This window comes from Penicillium verhagenii (genome assembly GCF_028828195.1).
Source record: "Penicillium verhagenii strain IBT 33310 chromosome Unknown utg000006l_segment0_segment0, whole genome shotgun sequence".
Lineage (NCBI taxonomy): Eukaryota > Fungi > Ascomycota > Eurotiomycetes > Eurotiales > Aspergillaceae > Penicillium > Penicillium verhagenii.
The window spans coordinates 1,566,181-1,589,401 of NW_026643170.1; the positions used below are offsets into that span (position 1 = coordinate 1,566,181).

Genomic DNA, 23,221 nt, shown 5'->3' on the forward strand with positions numbered 1-23,221 from the left:
AGTGGAAGTTTTAGCCGTTACATTCAAGAGTTGGGCAGCTGAGGTTCATCCCTTGGGTGAGAAGTCCAAGGACCCACCTGCGTTAACTCAAATATGACTTATCATCTCACGAACCTTGGTCATTGCTTTTCGTTTCTGCCAGTCATCGTGCTGAATGGATTCATTAGACTTTGAAAAGAATCAATTGGCCCCACGAATGATGCTGCCTCGGGATTTGTGAAAGGGATCTCGGATACTGAGTTGCGCTTGAGGCTTTGGTTCCGTTAGCCACACCCGTACCACATCTGATTTTGTGGAGAGGGATCTTCTACGTTCCTTGGGACAATTTGGGACTTTGAAATTCTACCAATTTTGATCTTATGATGCAATTTCTCTTTTTTTCTTTCTTCTTTTCCAGGTGTAGATTCTCCGCTCAGGAGTGAGGCGATCAAAAGTGGAGAGCATCGCGGGTAAGATCTACCGGCACCAGAAGACTAAGGCTATTCATTACTATGTACTTTTGTTGGACCATATTGTTTTCCTGAGACTGTGCAATAAAGGCAGTATTCATGGATCTTATTGTTCTTTCGACTTGCAATTTACCTGTTGCAATGCCAAGGGACTTTGGAACGCCCGACCGCAAGGCTAAAGCCGCTAACGTGGGGGCGGGATCGATCGGAAATTGGTGACCAGGTTAAGACTCAAAAGCCTCGCAGAGTAAGGGCGTGTTGCTAGCTGCCAGAGTACTACTAGTATACTAGAACAGATATTGGTGTATTGCCACATGTGATCCAACCCGGCAAAGCAGATGATTTCACCTGCCGTGGAAGACAGAAATCTGATCCATCTTCTGCGAAAGGGCACATAGGAAAAAGTGGAGCATCTCAAGGGTCCAACTCCAAGGGATGCATGCCTTGTGGGTCAACTGCATCACGGTGGCAAGCCCTGTTAATTTCGGGGATAATTAGAGACTTTGTCTTGCCAACCGCGTGGCACGATAGATAGACTTCTTCCATTTGTTTATAAAGAAGACCTGGTTTCGTTTCCTGGTAATATTCTTGTCGATCTTGGACCTCAACCTCTCGAGCCTCGACTTGATCACACCTTATCCCCTTCGTGATGACGTACCGTTCGTTGTTCACAGGGCTGCTTGGCGCCCTTCTCTTAAGTGCCCCTGGAGATGCGACGGCCGGGAGCAAGGTTCCCAATTCTTCCCAGGCCGGAGCGCCACTTTTCGAAAGTGAGACGGTACAGTTGACAGACCAATCGCTCTCGACTCTTAACTCAAGCCAGACTGCTCTTTTTGGATTTGGCAAGAATGCTTCGCGCCCTTCCACCTTGCAAAAAGGCCAGTGCCGATTGTTACCAGGAGACAAATCCTGGCCTTCTGACTCGGTTTGGAGTCAATTCAATGAGCTTTTGGGTGGTGCTTTGATTAAAACTGTGCCCCTGGCAGCGTCCTGTTACCCCTCATCGCCTGAATATGACAGTGAGACGTGCAAGAATGTCACTGATGAGTGGACTAATTCCAATCTGCAGTAAGTGTGTGCATTTATCGCTGCTTGTTCGATTTTACTAAATTGCTTTCAGTGCGGCGGATCCCGCATCTATCATGTGGCCTCTATTTGAGGGAAGGTCTTGTTTACCCACTGGGCTTAACATTTCTTCATCCTGCACCATCGGCGGGTACAGCAGTTATGCGGTTAATGTGAGCAATGTCGCTCAGGTGCAACTTGCAGTCAACTTTGCTCGCAACGCGAACCTAAGACTTGTTGTCAAGAACACTGGTCACGACTTCAATGGCAAGTCGACTGGGGCGGGTGGTCTTGGAGTTTGGACACACAACTTGAAAGACCTTGAGTATATTGCCGAGTATAACAGCTCAAGCTATCAGGGCCCCGCTGTCAAGATGGGTGCTGGTGTACAGGCCTTTGAGGTATACGAAAAGGGTGAAGAGCTTGGATTCACTGCTGTTGGTGGAGAAGGCAAGGTATGTTATACACATTTTCTGCCAAGAATTGCACTAACTCCGCTATTTAGACTGTTGGTGTTGCCGGTGGATATGTGCTTGGCGGCGGCCATTCTCCTATGTCCAGCATCTACGGCCTGGCCGCAGACCAGGTCCTAGCCCTCGAGGTTGTTCTCGCCAACGGACGATTCGTCACCGTAACTGAACAAACCGACCCGGATCTATTCTGGGCTATCCGTGGTGGCGGTGGTGGTGAGTCTCTCCTCCATAATAAGCTTCTCAGAATAGCAACTAATCTCCTTGAAGGCACATACGGCGTCGTCACCTCAGTCATCTCCCGCGTACACCCAAAGGTTGGCGTAACCGTCTCAACCTTCAGCTTCGCCACCAGCGCCAACGTCTCATCAACCACCTTCTGGGCAGGCGTCCGCTCATACTTTGAGCGATTCCCTGCCCATGCCGACGCCGGTACATACGCCTACTTCTGGGTATTGTCCACAGGAACAGACGCGTTCGAATTCCTCATGAACCCCTTCTTTGCCGTGAACCACACTCTAGACGAGTTCAACACGCTGGTCAAGCCGTGGTTCGACGACCTCAAGGCCCTAGGTATCCCCTTCGCTCCAAACTCAACCTACTACGACTCTTTCTATCCCGGCTGGGACGCTGGCTTCCCTCTCGAGACAATTGGAAGCGTAAGCATGATGACCGGAAGCCGTCTGTTCCCTCGCGAGAACTGGGAAAACGCGACAAAGTTCAACGATACCATCTCCGCCATTCAAAGTACCGTGACCGCAGGCTACCCGCTGCTCGCGTTTAATTTGAAAGCGGAACTCCCGGCGGGATACGCAGATGACGCTTCGAACCCGGCTTTCCGCGAAACTTTGATGCATGCTATTACCTCTACGCAGTGGGCTGCGAATGCCACCAATGCCCAGATTAATACCACCATGAACAAACTGACTTATGATGCCCTTGGAAAATGGCGGGCTACCTGTCCTGATTCTGGGGCTTATATGTCTGAGTCGGATATTTTGGAGCCCAATTTCCAGCAGGCATTCTATGGTACGAACTACGACCGTTTGTATAAGTTAAAGCAGCGGTATGATCCGACATTCTTGTTCTATGCCCCTACCGGTGTGGGCAGTGAGAACTGGGAGCTTAAGAGTCTGGATGGTCTTCCTGATCAAAACGGACGTCTTTGCCGTGTCTGAAGTGTCAGCTTTGAAAATAGTATATAGAGTGTTCTGCGATATCTTGCGGTTTGGATTTCTTCAAATGTTCATTCATGACGGATACATATCTTGCTTGCAGCGTGCATGTTACATCAATGTCTATACTAATGCCCAAAATTTTATCAATCTTTTTCAAACATTAAGATGTCTCAAAAGCCTACATGGATATTGCTTCCAAGGTTATCGTATATTTAGACGAGCGCTTCAAACATTCAAATTTTGTGCCAACTACTCAGGCTATTGATCAATTGCATACTATTCAAATTTTCTCTACATGTAAGTATTCAATGTTGAGTACGCGTGCGTACTCACATGCATCGCGAAGGCTGTGCAAGCCGAGAGTATACATGGTACATACCCATACCCAGTATGAATTACGTTATATGCATGATGTGTACACAATGTTCTCAAGTGCTTGGTGTGCAGGTTCCAAGGTCGAATACCCCCAGCACTGCACATGTGGTATGCATAACATATATTGATGTAGGCTAGCCCACATAGAGTATTTGAAGCAGCCGATCCCCTTAAGTGCTTGTTTCTAGAAATTGATTGACACTATCAATATTTTACAAAAAGCAGATGGGTGTCCTTCGCAGATAACAGAAAATTTCCTAGACCATACAACTTGAATGCCCCAGTCTGTAGCTTCCCGCTATATATCAAGACCGACAACTAACAAACTGGAAGAGCGACGCATCCTCAATGCACTCCACTCGGTTCAGCGCGGCATAGCTAGCCGTGAGAGCCTGGAACTGATAATAGAACACACCATCATAGAAAACAAACATACTAGGCAGTCCGCGCGGAACAAGAGTGAGGTTATCGCGCGGCTCAGAGGTAAAGCCAATCGCGTAGCCCCCCTCACAGCGCGAGCACCGAGTGGTCGCAGTATGCTGTCGACATTCTTCCCGCATATACTCTGATTTCTGGGCAGGCCTCATAACAGTCAGAAACATGCCGTCGCCGGAGACGATGCGTGTTTTCCCTTCATGCACGGAGATCTTGAAAGGTGATCCATAGTTATAGGGATGGCCGCCGAAGAAGAGCATGTCCTCGGGCGAGTGTTCAGCATTGCCCATCCAGATGTTCCCGACGGGATACATATGGAAATATTGGTCCGGCTGGTAGAGATCAATTCCATCGCCAGAGATAGGGTGGTCGGCGCTAATGACCGGGTTAGCGAGCGGTGAGACGGTTGGAGGGGTACCGCTCCAGTCTGGCTCCGGGTCAATCTGCACTATCAGTGCATTATCAATGCTGTCTGTCCATGTTCCCTGTGTGGAAAGGTACTGCTGTTCGCGGTGTATGTGGAACGCTTTTTCTGGATAGTCCGGGAGACTGGTGAGCCTGCCGACGTAGGTGCGATTAAAGATTATCTGTTCCTCGTCATCAGACAGATAGAATAAAGTTCCGTTACTGTGACGGTCGCGGTGAAGCTCGAAGTCGGCGCCATTGTAATGGATGGCGATGAAGCGGCCTGTGACGAAGAAATGGAATGGGCGGCGGAAATCCTCGTACTCCATCGTGTCCTCATCGTCCATGGTGCAATTCCGACCTTTCCAATTCCTCGGAATAGAGTCAAGGAGAATTTTCTTCTGAACGGCCGCCAAGTCCAAGAGGACCAAGACAATTCATAAACACTAATGACCCTCGGTCCTATCCGCGTTGTTCCCAAAGACCCACTAATAGGCTATAGCAATCGACTTCCATAGATACCAGCGAATTCTCGTACACATATTGTAATGTTACGTATCATGCCGGTAAATAAAAGTCCAAGAGTGTGGAAGTAAATTTCATGGATACCTGAATACTAGTACTGCATCAACATAAAACAAACATCATCTCTCAACAACTAACTCCCCTTACCTCTTCTCTCCCCCTCACGGCAAACTTGAATATACCTCAGGAACAACCAATCACCTCATGCTCACCAGTCCCATCCTTGAACCACTTTTAATCTCGCGGATAATTATTTCCAGTCTGGTTGGCCAGTACCCGACGATCGCCGCAGCTATCGACAGATTTGACAGAAACCATGCAACCACCTGTCGATCATCACTTTCCCCTCTCCAGAGGTCGCACCGCAAGGTCTCCTTGAAAAAATGCGACTCTATCATTTAAATAACGGATAGCTATGTTACATGGATATGTGTTTCTCCGCATGGTAATTCTGCGACGTTTGCTTTCTTTCCTCAACATAAATATCCCGGTTGGGAAAGAGGAGCTGGATCAATGCTCATACGCATGTGCGGGGAATTTACTACCGGCTTCTTATCTGCGACCGACACGCTATGAAATTTGGTCAGGCTTTTTGGTGCGCTTTTGGTGCTTTGGCGAGTGGAGGTATGTGCTGTTTTGTTTGGCTTTCGGACGGACGGTCTGAAATTGGAATTGGAATTGTAATTGCAATTGACTGACTGGTCTTCGGGATTATTTTAGTCCACTCTCGTCTTCTTACTGTTCCTATCATCCCGTTTGTCGAGACGGGTGGTAGCTATAGCCTCTCCGCGGTCACGGGGATTATTGTGGACTCTCGTTATGTTGATGCTGTGGATCAGCTTGGACAGACGTTGATCCCGCCGACGCTGGGGCAGTTTGCTGAGACTTTTCAAGGAGATTTGAAATCGGTCTTTGGGGTTGATGTGCAGATTACGCAGGGCACAGAGCGGACGGCGAATACTATTTTCTTGACAATTGGGAATAATAGCGCCTTCGAGGATGTTGCTGGGAGATTCACATCTGAGGGATACGAATTGGTAGTTGATGAGAATGGGGTCGTGGTGACTGGGGCGAGTCCCCTGGGTGCGTGGTGGGCCACCCGGTCGATCATTCAAGCTGCTTCTTCTACTGGCAACTCCGCACTCCCCAAAGGGTCCGGCGTGGATGCACCGGGCTGGGGGACTCGAGGAGTCATGGTAATCTACTATCTCACATTTTTACGCAATTGTAACACCGCTGATACGTCCATCGCTAGCTTGACGCTGGCCGCCACTTCTACCCGGCAGACTTCCTGATTGAGATGTGCTCATATCTCTCCTTCTTCAAGCAAAACACGTTCCACGTCCATCTCAGCGACAATCTATATAATAATGTAGATATTTACTCTCGAGAAGAGAGCTTGAACCTCTACGCTGCATTCCGACTCTGGTCCGATGACGATGCCGTCGCCGGACTGAACAAGCGAGCGAACGAGTCGTACACCCGTGAGCAATTCGATAATATCCAAACACAATGCGCACAGCGCGGAGTGACCATCATACCCGAGATCGAGGCACCCGGCCATGCACTCGTCATCGTGCAATGGAAGCCAGAACTGGGTCTTGATGATCTAAGCATGCTCAACATCAGCCACCCCGAAACTATCCCGACAATGCAGACAATTTGGCGGACTTTCTTGCCCTGGTTCCACAGCAAGGTTGTCCATATTGGTGCCGATGAATATGACAGCAGTCTGGTGTCAGATTATACTCATTTCGTGAATGAGATGAACACGTTCATTCAAAACGAGACATCTGGGCAGAAGTCGATGCGAATTTGGGGCACGTTCACCCCGAGTGAGGGCGCCAATGTTTCCACATCCGTGTCGTATCAGCACTGGGATACCAGCGCGGACCAGCCTTATTTCGATTACATCGAGAATGGCTATCATGTGCTCAACTCCGATGACTATTTGTATCTTGTGGGTGGGTGGAGTGGCTCATTTCCTCAAGTACTCAGTCAGGACAAGATCTTCAACGGTCCGTACGACGCGCCGTACTCACCAGTGATATTCGACAGCTCTAACCAGACTGACAATCCTTCCCGGGATAACCCCCTGGTGCTGGGCGAGGTCGCAGCATTGTGGAATGATTACGGGTCAAACGCCACCACCGTCCTGCAGGCGTACTATTCCTGGCGTGATGCGCTCCCCGCTCTCGCCGATAAACAATGGAGCGGGAACATCACGGAAGACGAGTACGAGTCCGTCTTCGATGTCCTCCACGCAGCCGTGCCAGGCCAGAACCTCGACCGTGCTATTCCCAGCACGTCAGATACAATCTTACACTACACATTCGATGGTTCCAGCTCCAAATCCCAGTCTGTGGCCGACTATTCCGGCAATGGATACCACGGCACTTTACACGGGTGCAAGACAGCGGATAAAACCTTACATCTAGCGGATGGGTGCTATGTTGAAACACCTCTAGGCAGCAAGGGGCGAGATTACACACTTTCCTTCCGTGTCAAGCCCACCTCCCCAACACCGGGCACACTCTTCGCGGGGCCAGACTCCACATTCGTAAATGGCAATGGCACAATCACCAACGCAACTCTCATCAGCGGCGGAAATGCCTACTCGCTGAACTATACTCTGCCTCTTAACGTGTGGACAGAAGTCAGCTTGATCGGGCAAGGGAACACGACCCTTCTTACCGTATCCAGCAAGGGCGCCAAGTCCAAGACGATGGAGTTCCTGACGAAGATCGGCGTTAATGGGGAGTCGTTTGTGTGGGCACCTATAGCAGTGGAGGCACCGCTGACGCGTATCGGCGAAGGATTTACAGGGCTGATGCAGAATCTTGTGTTGAAAGGTAGCGCGGGTACTTCGACTTGAGCCTGGGTTCTAATTTTTGAAATATGGGAATTCTGTTGCCTTGATTTGTGACGCGGCTGCCGTGGGCCGTGGGCCATCATTCACGTAGAGAAGCGCTGGAATTACAGAATCGTCTCGGGATTCCTGCTTCTTTTCTTTCTGCTTCTTTCTTCTCTTTTTTTCCTTCCATACATTCACGTTCATTGCGAAATTTATGTTGTAGCCAATCAACTCGAACTAAATGAATGCCTATTCTTGCCCCGCGGGCCGCGGTGAATGCCAAGGATTACCTCCACACACTAAGGCGTGCCTTATACCCTCGTGGCCACGCTCCGCATTCCGTGTCGACATAAGGGTCCAATTGGAACCAATAAGGAAGGCAGAAGAGAGTCCCTGAAGAAAAAGAAGTGTCAGGATTGACAAGTCAAGAAAGACATGTTAGCAAGAAGTTGAAGAGTGTGAGTGACCAAGTCACAAGTGTTTTGTCAGTTGAAGCTAAGACTCACGCCAAGACTTCCGGTTCCGTCCTATCGCTGCTCCCGGTCAAGATCCACCAATCACAGTCCCACCTGCTCCACATGCTTTAGCTGCTGCGAAGTAGTGGTTTCCATCTGTCAACTGGAACCGACGCTCCAACTTCCTGCTTTTACCTTATAACTGCACCTGGCTCCTTTTGTATTTCTCTATATTCCTAAACTCCATTATCGAATTCTTAACCTTAGCTTTTGGAGGGGGCCATATACCCCCAACAATCCCGCCTAACTATGAAGGCATTCGCTGTTTTGGCCGTGCTGGGTGCGTCGCTCGGTCTAGCCCTTCCTCTGCACGACACTAGCTCCGCACCGGGAGCACAAACAGCTCTCACCGATCCACGTGCCAGCTTCCAGTCCCTGCAGCAAGCGCTGCTCACGCTGCTAAGCACAGACTCGAGATCAAAATCAAGCTCGCAACTAGCGTCAACATTGGTTTCTGAAGCAGAGCAGGACCAGCAAGGACGGTCCCCATTCCAGCAATACCAATCCCAATCTGCCGATCGGAATCGCAATCGGAATCGCCACGAAGAGCTGGGCTTTATCCGCTCTCTCGAAAAGGAACTCAAGATCGATATCCAGCCCACGCCGTCACTGTCGGATCCATTCTCCGCGGCAGAGCACCACAGAAGTACATCTTCGTACGGCATTTTTCTGGGCAGATGGCTCCCATTCAAGAGTCAGAACCAAAATCAAAACCAGAACCAGAATCAGCGTGCTCACCCGCTCCAATGCAATCCCACAGAACGACCGAAAGCGGCGCGCACGGTCACCTACTTCAAACCCCTCGACGTGCTGGATATCATGGAGGACTACGGGCCCGTCTGTATTGCGCTGGCCATTTTCGTGCTCGTTCCCATCGCTTACTTTGTTCTGGAGCTGCTGGAGCTTACGGCGAGGTACTTTATTCGGGAACGGTTCCCGGAGCGCGGTAGACATCGCTGTCAGTTGGTGGGTCCTGAGCGGCAGCTGAGGGCTGTGGATGCCCTGCAGCGGGAGAAGATGGTGGAGAGTGAGAAGCGGTGGTGGTTGGCGAGGCGGACGAGATCTCGAGTGCTGTGATGCGGGACTCTGTTGGCTCTTTTTTTGCTTTTTTATGATACCCTCTATATTGTTTATGTTTATGTTTGTGTTTATCTTTATCTCTTTTGGGATTTACCTTGGAAGGTTTCTTTTGGGTCAGTGGCGACTGCCTGGGTCGTTTGCCTGCTATGTTGACGCTGGGCCACATTGGAAGGTGGCCAATATGCGAGGTTCCCATTTCCTAGTTCTTTGCTACGCCTAGACTACAGCTTGCAACATCTTGAAGTGCATGGGGCATAGAATGTAGTTTGTGGAATATACTACATCCTAGTACTACCTTCAGTGGTGTGTATTGTCATTTTCTTTGCCTTTCCGGCTATCAGCAGAAGTTTTGTAGGTGCCATTTCATCGGTGGATTTACTCGAGTAGATACCAAAGCATCAATCCACTTATTCGGATGGACTCCCCACCGCATACAGCCATTCCGCATCACGCATTCGATTTCCGCTTGGAAATTTTACAACTTAGGCTTTTGTAAAGGGGTAGTAAACTAGTTATCGAATTCCGATTACAAAGAAGATCTTGGAAGAAGATAAAACGTCGTCGTCCATTAAAAAAACTAATTTCAAATGAAGACACCACCATATTAAACAGCCATAACACACATCCCCAAGCGGGAGTAACCACTTCACACACTCACAGCCCCATGAAAATCACACATACACTTAATCCTCAGCCGAGTCGCCCTCGTTGGTAGCCTGAGTGGAAGCAGCAGCCTTGACCCCATTCTGCATGGCATCCACGTGCGCAAACTTGTAGGTATCCTCACCCAGGCTCCACGCCATAACACCACCAAGGTTCTTGGCATTGACAATGTCAGTGAACTTGCGGGTGATGAGCTCAGGGGTATCCCAGGTCCAGAAGAGGTTGACCTCGCTATCCCAGTAGTACTGTCCACCAAGAGTGTCATCAGTCTTTCCGTCCTTCTGGGCGCGGCGCCAAGAGTCTGTGATCGAGATGCCCTTGCAGGTTCCGTAGTCCGAGAGACAGCCGGCCTGGCAGAAGTCGTCACCGGTGCCGCTGAGGTAGAAATATTAGCGATCGTGTAAGAATTGATTAACCCTGGTGGAGGGTCAAGGAGGGGATGTAAGATTAACATACCAGTTTCCGTAAGCACTGCAGCACTGTCCATCGGGGCACTTGGCATTCTCGCTGAAGCCACACTTGCCGTTGTAGGATGTCTTGAGGTCCGTGGGGGCCGGGGCATCAGTGCTGGCCTCGAAAGTGATCGCGCCAGACTTTCCGTTGTCACTTCCATCGTCATTCTCAAGCTTGACAACGGCACATCCGATCGGGTTGGTGTCACAATCCGAGTTGGGGTCGGTAGTAAACCACTTGGCGTAGAACGCAAAGCCCAGGTTGATCTTCTCGGGATCGAGTCCCATACTGATGTAATCGTTGATGACATCCAGCGAGCCCTGCACGCTGGTGTGGTGGTTGGTGACGTTGTCACGGCGGTTCATGATATCGTAGCTCATGACGTTGACCATGTCGACGGATTCCCAGATCTTGGGGCCAGTCTCCTTGGTGAAAGCAATCATGTCTTGCTTGCGGCCGGGGACAGCGATGGAGAGGGTCTTGTTGCCGATTGCCTTGCGCACCTCTGCAAGGAACTCTGGGTAGGTCTCAATTTCGGAGACCTTGTCAGAGTTGGGGACCTGCTTGTAGGTCTGACCGTTTCCGCCAGGGTATTCCCAGTCGATGTCTTTTTATATTAGTTATATATACTTTGATCATTTTGAGATATGGACAGGTGGGCTGGCTACTTACCGACACCGTCGAACCCGTTGGCATCAAGCATGGCGGCCACGTTCTTCGCGTAGCGTTGGCGACTAGCCGCGTCCTTTGCACCATCGGAATATCCAGCTTCGTCGCCCCAGCCTCCGATGGCGATCATCAGCTTAGTATCATCGCTGAAGCGCTTGCGGAAGGATTCTGGAGCCTCGAAGGGGGTGAACGATGGAGGCGAATCAGAGTTGAAGCTCTTGGATGGTGCAAAGCCCATGATAGCATGGTCAATGTAGGTTGTCTGGTTCTGACCTGGCAGATCTGCAACATGGTATCTGTAAAGTATTGTTAGATTGGGTTCTTGGTATGTCTTTTTTGATCACATACTCGTCAATGTACATGGCAAACCGCAAAGCGGCAGCACCGTGAGCGGCCAGCAGGCCGAGCGCGACGTTCTTCAACATAGCTGGTCAAAATAATACGAAATTAATGAACAAAAGACCACGCGAACGACAATCCAGTTGTCAATGCAAGATAACCACCCCAACGTGTACAAGGATGAAGGAGGGAAGAAGAAGTAGAAATTGAAAGTCGCAAGAATAAAAACACTTCAAACAGACTTCATGGAAACATGCCCTAGTAGATCATGCCCAATAGGAAGATCCGTAGCTCATGACTTGCAGTACAGAGCATGTAGAAAATGGGTCCAAGTGTGGAGTATGTCTGTATACCATCCCTGCAAGAGTGGAGATCATCTCAGAACAACCTGCTCGATAGAAGGGCGCCACAGCCGAAAGGATAGCATTGGAATGCCGGGAAACTCCGGCTAACAATATACATACAGACTCCCTGTAAGCATTGAGTCTGTCGCTCTCCGCATTTTCAGAGAAGACCGGATCTTCGAATCCGCAGATACTCGGTGTTGCTGAGAGTGGGCCGCGATGGTTACCCGCGCCAGGGCATCGTTCGCCCGCATACCAAAACAGCCGCGCATTCATACCCCTCCCGCACGCATTCCTTGACATCAGCGATTAAGTTTAAAAGTGTTGGGGACTGATCACTTGGTACCAAGGGCTCGGTTCGCATTTTATAAATGCTGGCCAGACCAATTTTGGTTTCGCCAAGGTTTTGCCATGGAATGGCTTTGCGAAAGATGCAGGATATTTGAACCGAGGTGCCATTATTGAAGGCGGAGACAATATCTGTCAAATGCAGTAATCTAGGGGTATCAGGAGAAAGTCCGGAGCGCCGCATCTATGTGACAATAATTGGAATAGCAAGAAGAAAAAAGAGACAAAAAAACCGACAGGAAGTGATTCAATTCCAGTGTCTTCGAATGATTGGTCGGGCCGGGTCCCATGGGCCAATGACCACATTTTTGTATTTCTGGAGGCCGATGAGCCACCAGCTGCAGCCACCCATTACAAGCGCCGTGAGGATACCACCAAGGACAGACCCAATAATGGCGGATGCCCATCCACCACTCAGGGTCATGCCCACGGCGCCTCCAGCAATGATGACCAGGGCGAGCGTGAGCATCGCGTGACCAGTCCAGGATTTTTGCCTCAGCTGGCGACGGAATATAGGAAATAATCCGAAGACTTCCATAGAAAAAAGCATTAGGCTGAACACATGCGTGGTGGACGGCAGGCGAGATGCAAGCACGGTAGACGCCATCACAGCTGCATTCGTGGACAGAGAAGCTGGAAATTTGGTAGTGGCGCCTGCGCCCTCTCCACTTCCGTAGTCGAAAGAGAATATATTCATGATTAAAAGCCAGCAGCTCATTGCCCAGATGGAGTCGCTGGCGGTGGATTTGGTAAGGGATTTCAAGATGGGACTCAGCCCAAGCAGTGAGAAATAAATTAAAAAGGCAGACTTCACCGTGGAAAGGCGTTGTCGGTTGCGTGAAGAGAATAATGAAGCTCGGTCGACATCAGGATCATCTGGGTTGCGAATGGCAGATGTAGATGTGAAATCGCCGATTCGTGATGAAGATGCCGTATCCGAAGATCCATGAAGATCGGTATTTCGATTTGGCGAGTTATCTTTCGATTCGTTGCCAGACATTGATAACCCAAGCCCGTGAATAGCACCAGTCTTCGGGTCACTGGGATGGGGATCATGGGCTGCTGGATTGACAGCACTCGTCAGGGAGCTTGCGCTGGACCCATCATCGCCCATATTTCCATTGGCCACCTGAGATAGTTCCGTCTCTTCCTTCCAAATCCAGTTATCCCAGAGAATCCAGCCCATGGCTGTGCCGACACTACCCCAGCAAACGATTGATACGGGGCTTACACGGTCCTGCACAATTCCAACGAAACAGCAGACAAAAATGACGACTGAACAAACATGCTGGACTATGACGGTGGAGTCAGAAACCAGTGGCCAGAAATCGTATGGCCGCACTCGGGGATTCCGTTGGAGGTGGTCCAAGAAAGTTTCGGTATCGGTGTAGTTGTCTGGATCTAATAAATTCCATCAGTACACCGCACCACACAGCACAGAATGAATATGACTATACGCCATTTTGTATCCCCAACGTACAGGATTGTTTCACCCAAAGCAGCTTCTTCCAGGCTCCTTTCCTCCTCCGGCGTCCACCAGTACTGCCTAGCTTCCGCGGATCTTTCCGCCCGGATTCCAGAACCCCACGCGGGGGTCGCAAGGTGCCATCACTGTTCATAGTGGGGAGAGTCTCATTATAGTTCCCTGGCGCCGAGCGTGCCCTGGAGAGGGATGGCGCAAAGTATGCATCTTCCGGTGCGAGGCGATTAGGATCAGGGATCCGGTCTTGGTCAAAAGGATAGGAGCGGTTAGGGTGGGTGTCGACAGGGATGGGCGGAGGGATTGAGAGCGATGATGGTGGGGGAGGCATTGAGGTGGTATGCCTAGTAGCATCGGGGCATGATTATGCTGAACGAGCGACTTGTATTGTTTATGCTAGTGATGACTTGGCTCAAAGCTGGCATACGCGTAGTCCCACGTGTTGGTCGATACGGAGTCACGTGTGATGTGACGGCCTGGTTTCCGGATTAGGAAGTTTTTATAGTTGTACAACTTCTACTGTTGAAGAGTCAAGATTGATTTCAAAAGACATTTGTGTTATATTTGAAAAAAAAAAAAAAAAAAAAGATTCGAAAGATCTCATACGAGAATTAATAACGAAGAATAATAGTAAACCACATCATCAGTGGCAAAAAGACCATCAGGGATAAACATAACCATTAGTAGCTTTGCTGATTCTGCTATCTGAGACCGAGGTCTGACACCTGGTACTGTGTCATAAAGGTCCTGTTTATGCTTCGGAACCGGTTTTGTCGTAGATGAGGCCTTCTTGCTTCTTGTCATTGTGTCGGAATCCACTACCTCAACACGGGACCGTTTCGATGGCGGGGGTCGGGTGCACAATTGTCGTTTTCGTTCCTTCCCCAACGATGTGAACATATGAGGGTGTTCTTGGTAGGTCTCGAAGACGGAATTGTTGCGCCGGAGCGACTTCTTTAAATCCGGATGTAGCTCCACCGAATCCAGGTGAACAAAGCTTTTAATGATAATCAAATGATTTATGACAGATTAGTTAGTAATAATAATCAGATGATTGATCATAATCAACTCATCGATGGCAAACAAATTAGTAATAATATGACCGGGACATCATCATCCACTTCGTAGATCCGGTCTCAATTCTCACAACCCGTAACCACCTAAACACCGTAGGCCATTCGATATGGCTTCACTTCAATTGTGCTGACACCGGAGTTGCGCAGCGACATTCTCCGTATGTCTTCACAGAGAATATCAAACTCATCAGCACACCCTTCTCCAATGTACCGAATCTGCGCTTGTCCAGGAACTTTGCACAAGAGGCCCATCCCACGCGACATCTCCGCTTCCGGAAGGAATTCCCGGGCTTTCTTGAAAATTGCATCACTGGAAATGGGATTATTGAAACAGAAGACCCGTTCGTGTGGTGAGGCTTCTGAAAAGAGTTTGAAACGAATGGAGGTAGGAGAAAACAGTGATCGGTTCAGCGGTAGAGTCGGAGCAACAATACCTTCTTCGTCTGAGTCGGCATCAGGAACGGGCTTCTTGGAAGATGAAGCAGAGATTTTACTACCAATAGAGTTGAAAGTGTAGTAACCTCCGTGCTGGTCGCCTGGGGTGGGGGTCATTGGCACAGCAGGGTATGGGCTTCTGCCCCTAGCACGAGTTCTGAATCCTTGTGCAACTGAATCGCGGCGGTCGAACCATGAGGGGCAAAAGTGAATCTTGCGTCCTGGTTCAGCCCAAACATGGATCGCACAATCTAAACGCTCAAATCCATGTCTCGCACCATGCCAGGCAGTCAAAAACTGGCAATCGTACCTGACCTGGTCGTTAGCTTTGATAGTGCGGGTGTCGCTGTAATCAATGAAAACATCTGCTTCATCCTCTGAATGGAGAAGTATGATGCAGTATGTCCGATACCTTGGTGCAGTGCATGAGACTCTGATGATTGAAATCTCATGTTCCTCGCCCTCTCGGTCAAACACCTTGAAGTTACCCCACTTCTTTGTTCCCTCAATCTGGCCTTTCCAGAAACAAGGCGGCGGCTCAACGCCATTGTTTTCATGCCAGTGTTCAAGGATGTCAAGAAGGTGTGTTGGGAAATGTGTGGCGGGTCCCTTCTCTCTCTCCATTCTCCATTTGCCTTTCACGCGCGGTGATTCCCAAATCACAGACTTTGGAACTCTTCGAGGGACGTTGAACGGTGACTTTTTGATCTCAAAGAGACCTGTTTCTTTGGACTGCTCGCAAGTTACAAACGGGAGATTAGCCATATCCATCAATTGCCGTGCTGGTTGTACTCTAGTAGCAAGCTCGTCGACATTGACAGCAAAACGGCTGAGGATAGGAAGCCTGTCTGTGTTGACTTTGTAATTGCTGGCGGTGTAAGTACCAGAGCGAGAGAATGGACTTAGGTACTTTCGCTTCGTTCGTAAAGCATCTTCTGCTCGCACAGGGATGTCATTAACATTCTCTTCCATTGTGACATCAGTGTCCTGGGACTTTGGGGCACCTGGGGTGAGCGGAAGTCCCATCATGCCAAGGTTTGAAAGACGAGATACCGCAGGCTTTTGTCCATTTCCCATCCAGAAGGGTTCTTTGATATCATCACTTATTTGTCGCCTCGATGCTAATGGGGTTGGATCGGGATATTGAGAACCTTTTTCATGGAGAATATTCAACTGACCGTCCTTGAAGTCTATGATTGTGTTGAGAGGCGGGTAGGGAAACATAGCGAAATTTGAGATCGGAAATCGCAAGTGGAGATGGGGAGTGTTGAGAGAGCGTAACGTCGAAAAATGCTAAAACGTAAGGCGAGAAGAATGTCAAGTTAGGGTTCTTCAAGACACCGACAGACACAAACGCAGAACGAGAAAAAAGGTTGAGATGGGAGTCTTCAAAAGGAAGATCAAAGGTAGTAAGGTGAAAATCGTTAGCAAGGTGAAAAGAATGTCGAGTCAGTGTTCTTCAAGGCAAGGACAGACACAAAATAAAAAGAACGTTGAGATGGGAGTTTTCGAGAGGTAGTAGATGAAAGGTAGTAAGGTGAAAATCGCTGAAAATCGCTAGCAGGGCGAAAAGAATGTCGACTCAGTGTCCTTCAAGGGAAGAACAGACAGAAAACGAAAAGAATGTTGAGATTGGAGTTTTCAAGAAGGAGATCAAGGGTAGTAAGGTGAAAATCACTGAAAATCGCTAGTAGGGCGAAAAGAATGTTGAGTCAGTGTTCTTCAAAGCAAGAACAGACAGAAAACGAAAAGAACGTTGAGATGGGAGTCTTCGAGAGGGAGATCAAAGTTGTAAGGTGAAGATCGTAGCAGGGTGAAAAGAATGTCGACTCAGTGTTCTTCAAGGAAAGAACAGACATAAAACGCAGAACGAAAAGAACGTCGAGATGGGAGTCTTCAAGAGGACGATCGAAGGTAGTAAGCTGAAAATCGCCAGGAAGGCGAAAAGACAGTTCTTCAGAGGAAGAATCAGACGCAGAACGGAAAAGAACGTCAATGTGAGAGTCTTCAAGAGGAAGAGCACATCAAAGGTAGCAAAAGTGAAAATCGCCAGCAAGGCGAGAAGAATCTCAAGTTAGGGTTCTTCAAGGGAAGACCAGACACAAAACGCAGAACGTTCAGTGGAATGAAAAACGCATTGAGATAGGACCGTTCAAGAGGAAGAACACATAAAAGGCAGCAAGGTGGAAATCGCCAGCAGGACGAAGAGAGTTGAGTGGGTTATTCGCTAACGCGAAAAAACAGTCACAAGACGCGAGATATCAAGCCCGACGGAGAACGCGTTGTGATACAGGTCTAGGAGGGGAACTCCAGAGACAAGACACAAGACGTCGAGCAAGGGAAAAAACCGTCAAGATTGGAGTCTGCAAAGCGAAAAACAGACAGAAAACGAAACCACAGGCAAGACAAGAAAAACTTGAGATCGAAGTCTTCTTGAGATCGAAGTCTTCGAGGGAAGAAGAAACGACAAGATGGAAGAAAGCGAGCGCAGGAGCAGGACGAGGAACACGAAACGAAAAATGTTGCGAAGAGAAGGTTGAAGAAAGAAGGAAAGGAAGTAAGGAGAAGGATAAGAAAGAGGGAACGCGCGGATACGGAAAGAGGATTTAAGGTGACTTGTGATAGAAAGTGAGAGAATAAGTGAATAGGTTGCTAGGCATCAAGTGAATCAAGCACACTGGTATAAATCTTAAGGCACCAATGTTCAAGGATTCTAGTAACCTCCATGAGCTTCAATCACAATAAGAATGCTGGAAAGAATATCCTTTTATTCTGTCTGATAGACAACTGTTGCATTATCTTGCAAGTGTATAAAGATGTTTTAGCCATATATGCACAACCAGAAGGGGGTACAGCACCAAAAAAAAAAAAGAATAGGGAGAGAGCAGCAGTAAGTAACAATCACGTGCGGTATGAAGCTCACTGTCCCTATATAAACATAATAGGAATTTTGGAGGTTGTGTAGTGACCAAATGGAAATGGACGTTGAATGGGTATCTTGATTCTTCAAAACATAAAGAAAGTAAAGAAAACTTAGACCTACGAGATAGATATATCGTTTAATTGATCTTCTAAAATGCTGTTGACGATGTTCCGGACCGCCTGCGGTGCTCCCGTATCGTCAATGCTGTTCCTTCGACCCCAGTTTTGCGGTTGTCGGCGAATGAAGGCGCCCACAGCGCCCAGATAACCCTCGTGGCGTAGGAAGTATGCTTGCTTTTCGCCCTTTGACCAGAACTTGATGGCATAGGAGAGTGTGTTCATAGTCTGGCGGTGACCTCGGATAAAGGAGCCTCCGAAGTAGATATGCTTGACTTGGTGCTTCTCTGATTGCAGGTAGGCGATCTGGCCAATGTTGTTACTAGGCAAAGTTAGTCTTAAGTCACTATAGGCGGAATAAGGATCAAGAAAACATACCTGATGGCATACAGAAGACTGCGGGACATATCTTCGTGGCGGAAATTCACACCGCCGTTGGTATGCTCCTCATCGTCTTGGATCAACCCCTCGCCATCTTCGGCTCCCCGCTCAGCAGCATTCTTTAAGCGGAAGACTTTCCCAAAAGTGCTCGCGATGGCGGTACTCTTAAGCCCGATCTTGCTGTAGTCCATACCATAGATGTCCCCAACAAGCATGTCCACTCCACTATTGTCCCCAACGTCCGCCATGGCCAGCATGTCGTCGAAAGTCCGAGCGCCCGTAAGCAAGGACATAATACCCCAAAACGTGCCGCCACCTAAGTGTGTTCCACCGACACGTTCAAATTGTCTTGGGCCCGATACCTTGATCATAGATACACCGGATCCGATATTGACAAGTAGGTAGGGGTAGACATCGGGTCGAGCCTCGGCATATTGCATAGGCTCAGTGTCGGAGTCGTTGTAGGTGAAGACTTCGTTAGGAATCTCGGTAATGAAGAAATCCAGACCTATGAAAGAAACTGTCAGACATGCTAAGGAATCCACCTAGCTCGGGTGACCTACCGATGATCAAGCATTCCATCTCCTCTTCCCGTAAAATATTCACGTCCAGTGCCGCCTTTAGCTTATCATAGAACTTGAAGGCTCCCCCGCCAGTAGCAACAACGACTAGCTCATCCCGGGCAGAGGTATTACGTTTTTCATGCTCCTCTTTTAATTGTCGGATAAAGTTGATGCAAATATCGATCCGGTGGGTTTCAAAGTTGATGAAGTTCAGCCGGCCGCCATTGTCATCGGCGTCTATTTCTCGAGTAAAGTAGACGAGCTTCGCGAGGGATCCACCGATCTAGTATTGTGCAATGTCTTGTTAGTCATGTTTTGCGTTTCTTTGTGTTGTAAGTTTTGCTTTTTGGGTGTATTTTTTTCTTTAATGCTGGTCGCATGCTCTCCGTCCCTCTTGCTCTTTTTTTTTTTCTTATAAATTGCGGGGCTTTCGGTCACATAGTGCGGGGCACATCAGCAGGCAGAAGGCAACTCACATCGACAGCAACATGGCTAACTACCCCGGTATGATGAGGAAGGCGAATATCTTTATTCTCATAGTGCACACCGTCGGTCTGTACCGGAGTTCGTGAACGCGGTTCGTCGTCGACAATGAACGCGCCAGTCACATTGATTTTGACAGTGCCCGGGTTCGTGATGGCCTCTTCCAGACGACTCCTACGGCCATCTGGTTCCGTAGGATCGGAAGAACTCATAGCGATAGGAATTGAGTAGGAAGTGAAGCTGGTCAAGTTCAGAACGTACCAGTAGGTAAGGGAGAAGGGTGCGTGCCTACGGTTACGGCGTATATTTCTACCCGGACCTCGGGACCCACATATGCCGACCACAGCCGCTAGCAGCTCTGACAAGCTGCCCCGGACCCCGGTAATGAGCCCGCATCTATCATTTGGAATTGCTATCAAAAGGGAGAGGGAAGCACTGGAGATATAAGGACTTGTATTCAAATTTACGTGATTAAACATTCCCCCATCACAGATCTAAAACTAGTGTTTAACGTTAAATAACGGTGTGACCTGGCCTTGTTCCGGTTGGCTAGCAAATCAGACGCTAATCCTAATGCAGCTATCCATCTATAAACATAGAAGCTCTACAGATCTGTATATAACCACCAGCTTATAACATCCTTCACTCTTATATCAATAAAGTAACTTTACAGATGAGGATTGTGTAATAATGCCTTGATAGAAGAAAAAAAAAATTGCGCGTAGCTTAATAAAAAAAAAATGCGCGTAACTTAATAAAAAGAAATCGTGGAAACATCACTTCAAAATGTGCTCGAATTCGCTCGAAAATGTACGAAAATGTGCTCGTGCTTCCAGAAGTCTATTTAGGCTAGTATATAGTAGTAGAGGTACATGGCAAACAAAATAAGCAGTGTATAGTGTGTTTCGCGAGTTTTGTTTTCTTGCCTGCAACGCGTACCTCCAGTGTTATAATCCTCTTTCTCCTCAATCTTTCCTTCCTTTCCACCTTCCTCCCAAATCGCTTCGCGTTTCTTAAACCTTGTCTTCCTTACTTGTTCCACCCTACATTTCTCCCTTACCCGCTCGTCATGGATACTTTCTTGCCGGTCACTGAGGCCCTGGCCGAAATTAGCAACACTCCCGTCGAGGCTCCCGGCGATGTGGAGCTTGCTCCCGATGCATCCCCGGAGCTTGACACTCACGAGCAAATTCGGCGTAAGGGCTGGATCGAGCAAACCGCTTTTGATTACGAAAAATACGCCCAAAAGGACTTCACCGATTGGGCCGGCGGTTCCGCTCGCTATGAATGGCAAGGAGAGTACGAAGAAGACTCCCTTGGCCCCCGCAATGAAGAGCTTGAGAAACAACTCTTCGACGATGCTCATCTTCCCCGCGCTGGTCACCGCGTTGGCGAGTAAGTATATATTACTCTTCACTTCGTCTCTATAAATATATTTAACATATATATCTTCCGACAGGCTTACTACTGGCTTGCAAGTTACTTGCGACAGCCAGACTAAGGTTGTTCCTGTTACCTCGGTAATTATATACTTCCGCATCACCTCCCGCTATAAATTGATCAATTGATGCAAGCTCCCCTGTCCCTCCTCACCCCCACTAACTATATATCTAGTGGGATAATGCTGGTCTCCACCCTGTCATGCGTGAGAATGTTCGGCTTTGCCTCTACGACAAGCCTACTGATATCCAGTCCTATGCGCTTCCTGCCATTCGGCAGGGCAAGGATATGATCGGCATTGCCCAAACCGGTGAGTATTACTATTTTCTTCTTCTTCTCCTCCTTCTTCTTCATATCCGCCTCACTGATCTATAAGACCTTATATCTGACATTCCTAGGTTCCGGCAAAACTGGTGCCTTTCTGATCCCCATCTTGTCTGACCTGATGGGAAAGGCCCGAAAGCTCGCCGCTGCCCGACCTAATCCGACCATTGACTACATCCCGGAGGTGCACGCTGTTACAGCGGAGCCCCTAGTCCTAATCGTCTGCCCGACTCGGGAGCTGGCTTGCCAGATTTTCGATGAAGCCCGACGCCTGTGCTACCGTTCTATGCTTCGTCCCTGTGTTGCATATGGTGGTGTGCCTGTTAAGCTCCAGCGCGAGGAATTGATGAAGGGCTGTGATATCCTGATTGGCACCCCGGGACGCATCATTGATTTTATGCTTCAACCCAACGTTCTCTCCCTTCGCCGGGTCCGGTATGTTTTGTTTTTGTTTCTTTTTATTATTCTCTGCCCATGTCACTGACATTTGGTTAGATACACTGTCATCGATGAAGCCGATGAGCTCCTCCAGGATGACTGGGAAGACAGCTTTACAAAGATTATGTCCGGCGGTGGTATGTTACTTCGATTCAACGTTGTAGATTTCCAGCCGCTGACTTTTATTAGATATGAATGAGGATGACGACCATCGCTACATGATGTTTTCCGCCACCTTCAACAAGCATTGTCGCAAGCTGGCCCGCACTCACCTGATGCCGGACTACATTCGAGTTCGCGTCGGCAACTTCGGAGCATCCCAGCTGATGGTTAAGCAAGACGTGCGTACATGTTCTCTGTTGGCTGTGTTCACTGCTAACATTTATGTGGGAGAAAAACAGGTCGTCTTCGTTGACGAAGCATTAAAGCAAAAGGCACTTTTCGACCTGATCTTAAGCTTCAACCCTGCTCGCACTTTAGTCTTTGTGAACAGCAAGTTGCAATGTGACTTGGTCGACGATTTTCTCTTCCACACCGGGATGCCTTGCACCTCTATCCACGGTGACCGCACCCAGCGGGAGCGAGAAGACGCTATGTAAGTGTCCCAATCATTGCCGTTACTGTTTTTGTCTTTTTCACTGATCATCTCCTAGTCGTGCGTTCCGGACTGCGAAAAGCCCCATTATGCTTGCTACAGGCCTATCCGCTCGTGGCATCGATATCCCCAACGTGATGCACGTCATCAACTACGACCTTCCCAAGGCCTTCCACGGCGGTATTACCGAATACATCCACCGCATCGGTATGTATATGTCTCCCCCGTTGTTCCAACGCACCGCACCGCACTACTAACATATATTTGATCGATAGGCCGTACTGCCCGCATCGGCAACGAAGGCATCGCAACTTCATTCTACAACGAGCGTGACGAAGAACTCGCTCCCGACCTCGTCAAGGTCCTGCTGGCAGGCAAGCAGGAGATCCCCGATTTCCTCGAGCAGTACCGCCCCGAGGGCGACAAGGTGGAGTTCAACGACGAGTCCGACGAGAGCGACGGCGACTCGGCCAAGAATGGAAGCGGAGGCACCGACGACGATGCGGCGTGGAACGTGCCGAGTGCCGAGCATTCCGAAATCAAAGAAGATGAGACTACCGGCGACGCTGCAAATGCAGCTGACGATGACGCCTGGTAGCTGCGCGCAGTGTTGACCTCATGAGCGTTTGTTTTCTGCTTTACTTTATGCGTGCCCGAACGGATACGATAGCCTCTGGCTAGGCGTTGCGACGGTGTGGGTATGGGTTTTACAATGTACTCACTCAGTGGGAGGGAAGGCGTCTTCTCTTTTCTACCGACTGAATGTCTCTGTGATTTGTCCCGGTCGTTTCGATGCTGGT

The 23,221-nt window shown here is 48.9% G+C and overlaps 9 protein-coding genes across 9 annotated transcripts; 4 read left to right on the forward strand and 5 right to left on the reverse strand.

Moving 5' to 3' along the window:
- Positions 1–1,098: 1,098 nt before the first annotated feature.
- On the forward strand, positions 1,099–3,162 carry N7466_005997 (uncharacterized protein; the record flags this gene model as incomplete). Its single annotated transcript, XM_057165394.1, has 4 exons — positions 1,099–1,517; positions 1,570–1,969; positions 2,020–2,200; positions 2,255–3,162. 4 exons carry the CDS (start codon positions 1,099–1,101, stop codon positions 3,160–3,162), a joined length of 1,908 nt encoding a protein of 635 aa, XP_057020993.1.
- A 680-nt stretch (positions 3,163–3,842) lies between these two features.
- N7466_005998 (uncharacterized protein) lies at positions 3,843–4,724 on the reverse strand (the record flags this gene model as incomplete). The annotated part of the gene is made up of 1 exon (XM_057165395.1): positions 3,843–4,724. The coding sequence occupies one exon, from the start codon at positions 4,722–4,724 to the stop codon at positions 3,843–3,845; it is 882 nt and encodes a 293-aa protein (XP_057020994.1).
- A 750-nt stretch (positions 4,725–5,474) lies between these two features.
- N7466_005999 (beta-N-acetylhexosaminidase) lies at positions 5,475–7,777 on the forward strand (the record flags this gene model as incomplete). Its single annotated transcript, XM_057165396.1, has 3 exons — positions 5,475–5,526; positions 5,623–6,098; positions 6,158–7,777. 3 exons carry the CDS (start codon positions 5,475–5,477, stop codon positions 7,775–7,777), a joined length of 2,148 nt encoding a protein of 715 aa, XP_057020995.1.
- A 743-nt stretch (positions 7,778–8,520) lies between these two features.
- Positions 8,521–9,348, forward strand: N7466_006000 (uncharacterized protein; the record flags this gene model as incomplete). Its single annotated transcript, XM_057165397.1, has 1 exon — positions 8,521–9,348. One exon carries the CDS (start codon positions 8,521–8,523, stop codon positions 9,346–9,348), a length of 828 nt encoding a protein of 275 aa, XP_057020996.1.
- A 686-nt stretch (positions 9,349–10,034) lies between these two features.
- N7466_006001 (CAZyme family GH18) lies at positions 10,035–11,561 on the reverse strand (the record flags this gene model as incomplete). Its single annotated transcript, XM_057165398.1, has 4 exons — positions 10,035–10,389; positions 10,471–11,074; positions 11,140–11,432; positions 11,485–11,561. The coding sequence occupies 4 exons, from the start codon at positions 11,559–11,561 to the stop codon at positions 10,035–10,037; spliced, it is 1,329 nt and encodes a 442-aa protein (XP_057020997.1).
- An 853-nt stretch (positions 11,562–12,414) lies between these two features.
- pigc (phosphatidylinositol N-acetylglucosaminyltransferase) lies at positions 12,415–13,978 on the reverse strand (the record flags this gene model as incomplete). The annotated part of the gene is made up of 2 exons (XM_057165399.1): positions 12,415–13,568; positions 13,648–13,978. The coding sequence occupies 2 exons, from the start codon at positions 13,976–13,978 to the stop codon at positions 12,415–12,417; spliced, it is 1,485 nt and encodes a 494-aa protein (XP_057020998.1).
- An 829-nt stretch (positions 13,979–14,807) lies between these two features.
- N7466_006003 (uncharacterized protein) lies at positions 14,808–16,130 on the reverse strand (the record flags this gene model as incomplete). The annotated part of the gene is made up of 1 exon (XM_057165400.1): positions 14,808–16,130. The coding sequence occupies one exon, from the start codon at positions 16,128–16,130 to the stop codon at positions 14,808–14,810; it is 1,323 nt and encodes a 440-aa protein (XP_057020999.1).
- A 2,067-nt stretch (positions 16,131–18,197) lies between these two features.
- On the reverse strand, positions 18,198–19,836 carry N7466_006004 (pantothenate kinase; the record flags this gene model as incomplete). The annotated part of the gene is made up of 4 exons (XM_057165401.1): positions 18,198–18,519; positions 18,576–19,086; positions 19,142–19,424; positions 19,618–19,836. The coding sequence occupies 4 exons, from the start codon at positions 19,834–19,836 to the stop codon at positions 18,198–18,200; spliced, it is 1,335 nt and encodes a 444-aa protein (XP_057021000.1).
- An 857-nt stretch (positions 19,837–20,693) lies between these two features.
- On the forward strand, positions 20,694–23,019 carry N7466_006005 (DEAD/DEAH box helicase; the record flags this gene model as incomplete). The annotated part of the gene is made up of 8 exons (XM_057165402.1): positions 20,694–21,019; positions 21,084–21,144; positions 21,239–21,374; positions 21,463–21,823; positions 21,884–21,963; positions 22,016–22,421; positions 22,480–22,628; positions 22,697–23,019. 8 exons carry the CDS (start codon positions 20,694–20,696, stop codon positions 23,017–23,019), a joined length of 1,842 nt encoding a protein of 613 aa, XP_057021001.1.
- Between the last annotated feature and the right edge of the window lie 202 nt (positions 23,020–23,221).